Raw genomic sequence first — 9,212 nt, forward strand, 5'->3', positions numbered from 1 at the left:
TGATTTAACTGGACTATTTCATAGTCATATTTCCATCATATAACTGGTCATATTGTAATCTAATTGGTTAGCCTGTAAATATTTTGTTCAGATATCACTATAAAAATGAAATAGCTCCTTAGTATGAGGGAACCGTATTTCCTAATAGAGTAGTGGAAGTATGTGCACATAACCAGAAAGCACTAAACTTGAACGTGGGTGGGCCCTTTCCAAAACTCATTGAAACAGGAAAAGAACACAAAACACAAACAACTTTCAAAGTTTTCAAAACGATTGTATTATTAATGCCACTTTCCCCCTCTCTTCTTTTTATTAGTGCATTTTCAGATAAAAGTAAATTCCTTTTGCAGAGTTATAGAGACCTCAAGGGTTTCTGATTCTGCAGTGAAGAATGCCTTAGCACTGTCACACTTCACAGGCTGGGGCAAGTTTAATAACAGTTTCCTAAAATGAGATAAGATAAAACAAAATAAAATGAGAACCCAGAGTTAGCATTGTAAAGCAATATATCACTTTCAATAATGCATAAGAATATATATATGTTACCAGAATGCTTGACCCCATCTCCCCAAAAGTATTTAGATAGCATAAATACTGAACCACAAAGTGTACCTATATGGCACAGATTATGTACCACTTTGGGTCCTTAAATTCTAAGCAGGTAAGCCACTTGTGGTGGTATATGCGTGCCTGTAATCCTAACACTCTGGAGGTAGAGGCAGGAAGACCCCAAGTTTAAGGCCAGTATAGGCTGTGTAAGGAATCCCAAGTGAGCCTGTGGTGAATAGTGGGAACCTATCTCATAAAAGAAAAAATCCAAGTAGTTGTTTTACTGACTGTCTCTTTTTCTTTAAATTGGCCTCATTTTGCATTGTATGTACATAGTTTCAGGTTATGCTTTATAGGCTTAGAAATAGAACCACACAACTTTAAGTTTGTAGGACAGATCTGTTGTATGTAGGTGGAATGCAGCCAGCTGATACAAATCTGAAACTGAGTGGTTCTTTAACACTTCTGCTAACACATCTTTAGGCTGAGTGCTAGTATAGGTGTAGTTTTATGCTGGGAATGATTTCAGTGCCAGATCAATGGAAATACTCTTCTTTGTTTGCTACTGATTCTACTACACATTGACAAAAATTCCCTGTGATAGACTTCTGGGTTTATTTTGCAGTTTATAGCTCCGTTGCTGGACAGTTGTGTGCTTTTAGATACATTGCTGGGATGAAATATCCATAATTCTTTCATAGTGGTATGAATCTGAATTATGCATAAGGTCAGTACATGCTGACACCTAAAGAAATTTAAATATGTGAAACACTTTTTACCTCATTTTCGCAGTAGATAAGGCCTGAGTGTCTACAAAAGGCAGACATAAAAGCACTCTTGGCTACAATTCAGCAAAGAAATATGGCATTTTGTGCATGTGTGTGTCTATGTTCCTCTGTGTGTGTATGTGTAAGGGGGTGTATAAGTAGGCCAGAGGTTCACATCAGGTGTCTTCCTCAGTTTCTCTCCACCTTATTTTTTATGAGGCAAGGCCTCTCACTGAGCCTGGCGCTTGCTGAATTGACTAGCTTGGTCAGCAAGCTCTGGACCTGGCTTTTATGTGTGTGTAGGGATCAGAACTCAGGCCTCCATGTCTGTGTGGCAAGCACTTTACCTGCTGAGCTATTTCCCCAGCCCTAAGAATCTTATTTTTAGGGGCATTTCTAGTATATTTGAATAGAGATCTGGTATTTGAAAACAAAATATTTGAAAATCAATTCACTGTTGACTTATTGTTTAGGGAACCAGTCTCATTAGACGTACTTATTACATGGAGTTGGACAGATGGCTCAGTTGTTAAGAGCACTGGCTGCTCTTGCAGAGGACCCAGGTTGGGTTTCCAGCACCAACGTGGTGGCTAACAACCATCCATAACTCCAGTTCCAGGGGATCTGATGCCCACTTCTGGCCTCCATGGACATTACATGACACAGGTATACTTACATACATGCAGGCAAAATACACACACAGAATAAGAGTAAACAAATAATTTTTAAAAGCATTTATTACACATTTATAGAACCTAAAGGAAACTTCTGTTACTGCTATTCCTTTTCCTAAGAATTATGAGGAATAATTCCCACCATCTGAATTAAACAGAAAGATATTTTTAATATTTTATTTTATTATTTTTATCTTATTTTATGTGTACGAATGCGTTGTCTGCATGTATGTAAGTGCACCGATATCATGCAATGCCCACAAAGATCTGAAGAGGGTGTCGGATCCCCTAGAACTGGAGTTACGGATGGCTGTTAGCCACCATGTGGATGCAGGGAACTGAACCCAGGTCCCCTGGAAGTGTTCTCAATCACTGAACCATTTCTTCAGCCTCAAACAGAAAAATAGTTTAGTGTATCTTGTAATATTTGGCATCTCAAAAATAGCACATTAGACATTCAAAGTCCATCTTTTTAAGCTTTTTATAATATAGGTTGTGCTAGAATTGGATTTGCTGCATCCCTTATTCTATAAATGACAATATATTCACTTTAAAAAGAAAGCAAAGCTTAGTATGGTAGCTTCATTGCACTAACCGACAACTATAAATCGGTTGGGGAAGGAGTTCCAATGGTAATGTGCACTTGTCTGTCCAGAGAGAAATAAATTCAGAAGAGACAGTTAGTGGTCATTGGAATGATTCCTCATATCTCTGAATTTCTGTCTAGTCCTAAGTAGTATGGCTTCACATACTAAAATTTTGAACAGTGGTATCATGCACCTTACTTATGCTCTTAGAATAAAAGAAGTATTTTTATCAAGTTTGTTGTACTGTGTGATACATGTATAGAGATTTATATTTAAACAAAAGAAAAAAAATCTATGAATATTTTTGTTCGTGGAAGGCCAGGACTATATTTTGGTATTGTCTGACTTACTATAAATGTTGAGTTAATAAATCAATGAATGTAAAGGAAATACAGGTCATCACAAAATGGCATTTGACTAATTACCAAAGATTGGTACTAGAAAATATGAACAGACATTTAAACCCAGTTCTTCTGCTTTTATGTTGAATAAATACTTACTTTGTAAGAAGTTACAGTTTAGGCACTAATCAAATTTTTACCCAGTATCAATTTTCATTATAAACTATTTAAGTGCAGACAATAATATATGAAAGAAAAAACAAAAATATCAATACAGTTAACTTGAATTTAGAAATATACATGTATACATTAGAGGGTTTTAATTGATATTGCTTATAAGGCACAAAGGACAGTTTGTTCTGTCCAGAGTCATATAAGGAAGGTTTAATTTTGTGTAACTAGCAAAATTGTTTGGCTTACAGATCTGAGTTAAAAACAGACATCATCTTGTTCAAGTTTCTTGTAGGACACATAACTATTTTCACCAAAATAAGTGCAGAAGTAACTTGTGAACTACAATTCAGCTATTCCATTTCTAGACAACAATGCTTGTGAACAAAAATTAATTCTCAATCTCAATTAAAAGAACTTAGAAAAGGTGTGAATAACCTGAAGCATCAATCAAAAATATCTGCTTTTTAAAAATATTTTATTTATTTTTATTTCATGTGTATGAGTGTATTGCTTACATGTATGCAGTGCACCCATGTCATGCAATGCCTGTGGAGGTCAGAAGACAGCATTGGATTCCCCTGGAACTGGAGTTATGGATGGTTGTTAGCCACCATGTGGGTGCTGGGAATTGAACCTGGGTCTCCTGCAAGAACATCCACTATTCTTAACCGCTGAGCCATTGCTCCAGCTCCCCAAATCTACTTTTTTAAAAAGAGTCAGTTTATTGTATTTATAATGGGTTTGCATTATAATGTTTAAGGCAGTATTTAGGATACTCTAATAAGTACTTCACAAAATTAGCAAAACCTCATGTGAAGGCAAAAATCAGGAGAGATTCAGGGCTAGAGAGGTGGCTCAGCAGTTAAAAGCACTGGCTGCTCTTGCAGAGGACCCAGGTTCCATTCCCAGCACCCACATGGTGGCTAGCAACCATCCATAACTCCAGTTCCAGGGGATCCTATGCCCTCTTTTGGCATCTATGGGCATTGCATGACATGGCTGCACTTACATACGTGCAGGCAAAACACTCAAACACACAAAAATTAAATAAAATTAAAAAATTTAAAGAATCAGGAGATTGTAGGAAATTATCCCATTTTCCTCATTTTTCCCCTCTTTTCTAGCTAAACCACGTTGGGAATCTACACACCAGCTTATATCCAACTGTAAAAAAATTTGAGAAATCCAATAAACTATTTCTTTTGGTCAAACAAGGATAAATATTAGGGATTTGAGGATAATCTAGTGAAATTGAGTATCTTTTTACTGAAATCACTAGTCAATTCAGTTAAATTCATTTGTTCTATCTTTAGATACATGAACAAAATGTTCTCCACTGACACTTTTTTTGAGTCTATAAGCACACTATTACAGGATGTCATAGACAGAAATTAAACAAAGTAGGTGGGAATATTGATAACTCAAAACAAGCCACATTTTTGATAATATAATTTCTGAAAACATCACAGCTTTAAAAGATGCTGAAGCATTTTGAAAGAGTGAATTTTACTTCTATCTTTTGTCTTCTGTCTTAAGAGATATGTTCCCTCTCTACTGAATGTGTAATCTATACACATACTATGTGTAATATTTTTCATTTGTGCATATCACTTTCATAATTTAATATATAAGTCAAGTATACAAATAACTTAGTGCAGTCCAAATTCTGTGTAGAAAAACACGTCTGTGAGAGTCTTTCATTTAGTGAGTTCTGATGGATATCTAGAATGACAGCAAAGCAAGAGCAGCTGCCTGAAGATTGATGGAGACAGTGAGAACCGCTAGGGAAACGGAAATTAACTCCACGGTGTGTAGATCTGCGTGTGATTTTAGCAAGCGTAAAAACATCACGGAGGACTGACTGTTCATTTAACCAACTTTCCTTGCAAAGTTTGTACTGAAGAGTAAATGCATGTATGCCTTATTTATTATATTATATAAAATAACCTACATTTAAAGTGTAACTACTCTCTGAATTGGTGGTGAGGATAATGAATCTAATTTTTGTAGGATGCTGTTTTTTGAGAATACATTTGTAAATAATGTGACTAGTGAGAAAATTTTGATAAATATTCACCCATATATCATTTTGTATTAATAAATACAAATAAAGAAAAAATAAAGATTAAGCCATGCATGTGTATTAGGTTGTTTACACATATCACTCTTTTGTAATAAGGATACATTTTTTTTTATCATCTCAAAGCCCTAAGCTGAACAAAAGAAAATTGTTGGTACTGACAATAGAAGGAAAAGAATGCACCAGAAAATGTCTGTTTCCTGAATCCAGAAGAATTGCAGAGAAAGAGCCACTCTCATTACCTCATCTGTGCTCACAATACATCCACATGAAAAGCGAGCAAATCAGTGAGATATTAATATAAGGTATAATACAGATCAGGTGCCACTAATGTCCTTTTTAAATAACTAGTGAGACATGACTGATTTACCTGTGCTTCAGGAGAAATATTTTGCATCAGAATTGTACTGTATGTGCTGTCTGGGGAACATGATTTGAACTGATATAATGAGAAGACTATGATTGATGGATAGAAAAATATTTATCTGGATTATCTCATTATCTATGTGATTTTTAAATATATCTTCACAACCTGAGGATCTCATGATAAATTAGCTGTTAGAAATTTGGTTTTAAGAAATTGATGACAAGATTTTTTTTTTAGAGGAACCTATTCTAATTTTAGCTTACAGGCTGCTAACATCCAGAAAGTTTAAAGATAATGTGTCTCTTATACAATCAGTCTACCAAATTTCACATGCAAGACTTACAGCTTAGAGGATTTTCATTCTGATAAACTGTATTTAAATGTCAAGGATTATGTTTTGATGCTGTCAACCCATACCTAATAAACAGGTGCAAAACAGGAAAAATTTGGTTATTTCCAAACAGTTTTTGACAGTGCTGGCAATTGAACACAAGGGCTCATGCACGCTAGGCAAACATTTTACCACAGAGTTACATGCCCTACCTCATATTCACTTTATTATGTAGATCAAAATACTCAAATGATTAGCTGAAAATTTACTCTTTTTAGGACTTCAAAGTTAATGAAAACAGCTATACTTAAAAAAACAATATTCTAATGGCTCATTAGTATCACAATTCTGTTTTACTCACTTTTTAGGAGTGCGGAGATCAAGGATCATTTCCTGGACATCAATTTGAATATCAGACAGGTTTGTATCAGGCAGTTTAATTTTAATCTGAGATAAAATAAGAGCTGCAATGTTATTTTGAAGAGGAGTTTTTTTAGGCTTAAGAATATATGAGGAAAATAGAAATAGTATTTTTCAAGAGAAACTGCCAACTATGTACCAGGCTATGTAATTTCCTTTTATCGATCTTGAGAAATAGAAGTTGTTAGCCTCATTTTACTCCTGGAGAGATAGAAGACTTTAGTGAGTAGCCAAAAGGCAACCATCTGTAATATGACTAAACTTTATCTGACTCTGAATTTTTATACAAACACTAGATATTTATTTGTAGCCTTCATTGTCTGAAATGTACTACTAGATTTAGTAGGGACCTTTGAACACCTTTGTATAAGTAGAAATGTGCACAGAAATGTTTAGGTGTCATGTTAAGTATGGGTTGGTGATGCCATCCTGTAGCGTCATGCTAAAAATAGCAACACCACATTTCCTAGGGAGGTGCAGGAGTCTAGAAATGTTTAACAGAAGAGAGATAATATTATGACCCCTATCTCCCAAGAAGGACTACCTGCCAGTTCAACAAGATTTTAATCACAAATGTTTCATCTCCAAAAGAAAAATTAGGAGGAACCAATAGAGGGATGCTTTTGGAAGCCCTTGTCAAGAAATTCCAATGGACTTTCACATGAACATTTGAAAATTGCCTTGTTCTGACTTTTTTCTAGTTCGCTGTCTAGAATTTGTAATGCTAATTACTCTTGCCTTTACTTCTTCACATCTCCTATTCACGATTGAAGGACTTTCTTTTCCCCCTTCGAGATAAGAGCTATGCAATTTGGGAGTCTTTTAGATAGACCCACTGAAGGGGTACTCCAGTTGCCTCACCTTGCATCCCTGTTCAGCATGGAAGAAGCCAGAGCAGTCTGCATCCCGATTCCCTATTGGCAATTTGGGTAACCTCTTCAGAGGATGGTGTGATAAGAACAGGAGGTAAGAACTGGTTAGACAGTTAGGGTAAAAAGACCCCAAAGAAAAGTAGCCAGTTTCTTGGCTAAAAGTTAAAATGTCTTTGGGCCTCTTAGAAACATACTCTGTTCCAAAGGCCAAAAATGTCGAAAGATTTTGGGAGCTTTTATCTAATCCTTAAAAGATTTTAGGGTTACCTCTTCAGAGGTGGGAATGTTAGATAAATCAAAGAAGAAGAAAGAGTACACGAAGTTATTAGAAAAAGTGATGGAGAGCTATGGGAGGAGTTGGAGGGGAGGGAGTGGGCATGGATTTGATCAAAATACCTTATATGCATGTATGAAATTCTCAATAAATTATTTATTTAAAAAACAACAAATGTCTCATCTCAATTACCATCAGCAGTTACACTTCATTTAAATATTTTATTCATTTCTTTTATGTGTATGAGTGTACTGCCTGTGTGTATGCAAATGCACCTGTGTTGTGTAGTGCCCTCGGAGGTAAGAAGTCATTGAATCTCCTGGTACTGGAGTTGTGGAGTCATGGACAGTTGTTAGCTGTGGGAGCAGGGAATTGAACTTGGGTCCTCTGCAAGAACAGCCAGTGCTCTAAGCTCCGGAGCCATCTCTCCAGCCCCCTAGTTCCACTTCTGTAGGTATATCTCAAAGCACTGAAGACAGGAACCGAAGCCCAACTGTGGCTACGTAGAGAGTCTGAGGACAGCATTAACTACGTGAGACCTTGTCTCAACAGCAAAATAAAATGAAAGAAATAAAAAAGGAAAAGGAAGGAAGAAAAAGAAAGCAGATGTCAAACAAAATTTGTACATGATTTTGTTTATAATATCAGTATTCATAATAGCCAAAATGTGTAAACAACCTAAATATGCATCAATGGATGAATGAATAAAGAAAAGGCAAAATATGTGTACACTGGAATATTATTCAGCTGGAGAAAGGCACAAAGTACTGCTTTACTAATGAAGTCTGAAAACATGATGCTAAATGAAAGAAGTCAGGCATCAAATATGCATTTTATAGGATTCCATTATGTCCAGAATAGGCAAATCCATAGAGAGAGAAAATAGACTGAGTTTTGTTAGTTTTGGGAGAGTAGATAAAAGAGGTATCTGCTTAATGGGTATGAGGTTTCCTTTTAGGTTGATTAAAATAATTTGGAAATAGATATTGATGATGGGTATACAGCGCTGTGAACGCACCAAATGGTGCCAATGACAAATATGTATTTTACAAGAAAAATTGTGTCTAATTTATATCTGTTTTCTTTTTGATGGAAGCTGGTATATTATGATATATGCATATATAAATATGTGAAATGACATGGTCTCTGTAAACAGAGAGACAAAGAAAGTGGTATCGAAAGTTCAGGTAAGTTATGAAAGTTTTTCTGAAATAAGCCAGATGACTTGACATTTTAGTCATCTGGCAATTTCATTTCTTGGACTGGCCAGGGTAAAAGCAAGCTATACAAGAAATACATATGAAATATGAATGTGACAAACTGGAATTCCAGGAGAAAGCTCAACACAGATAATGGTGTTTCTGTAATATAAGATGTGTGGATCAATACATGCTCGTGAATCATATTTTGTTTTATTCAATCTGTACTTAAATAATCCTATATATAGATAGAACTCCAGAAATCATATTATTTAAACACTTCCTATGATTAATGCTTTTATTAAACAATTACCTTTTAAATTATATTTTAGCAATTTAAGTCTTCATAATTAGAGATGCTTTAAATGACATAAATAGAATGTTTTCCACAGAGGTAGCTGTAGGTAGCTTGACTTAAAATAAATTAACATATTATTGGACAAAAGGCTCACTTTTACTGTAATAATTTTCATGTCATATAGTCAATTTGAGTTTTTTTTTAACACCTCCTACCTGTCGTATGAATCATGGGATGCAACTATTTGTTTCTTGACTTTGAAATTTTTAGATCTTTAAA

General features: G+C 35.2%; 1 protein-coding gene across 1 annotated transcript in view; it reads right to left on the reverse strand.

Moving 5' to 3' along the window:
* Positions 1-300: 300 nt before the first annotated feature.
* Positions 301-9,212, reverse strand: part of Pih1d3 (PIH1 domain containing 3) — a 46,626-nt gene continuing 37,714 nt past the window's right edge. Inside the window, exons 6-7 of the mRNA XM_008852978.1 lie at positions 6,232-6,317; positions 301-444 (exon numbers count right to left, since the gene is read on the reverse strand). Coding sequence (XP_008851200.1) covers positions 324-444; positions 6,232-6,317 — 207 coding nt within the window. The 3' untranslated portion in view covers positions 301-323. The remainder of the gene's footprint in view (positions 445-6,231; positions 6,318-9,212) is intronic.

Source organism: Nannospalax galili, unplaced genomic scaffold (assembly GCF_000622305.1).
Source record: "Nannospalax galili isolate Female #2095 unplaced genomic scaffold, S.galili_v1.0 scaffold25, whole genome shotgun sequence".
NCBI lineage: Eukaryota > Metazoa > Chordata > Mammalia > Rodentia > Spalacidae > Nannospalax > Nannospalax galili.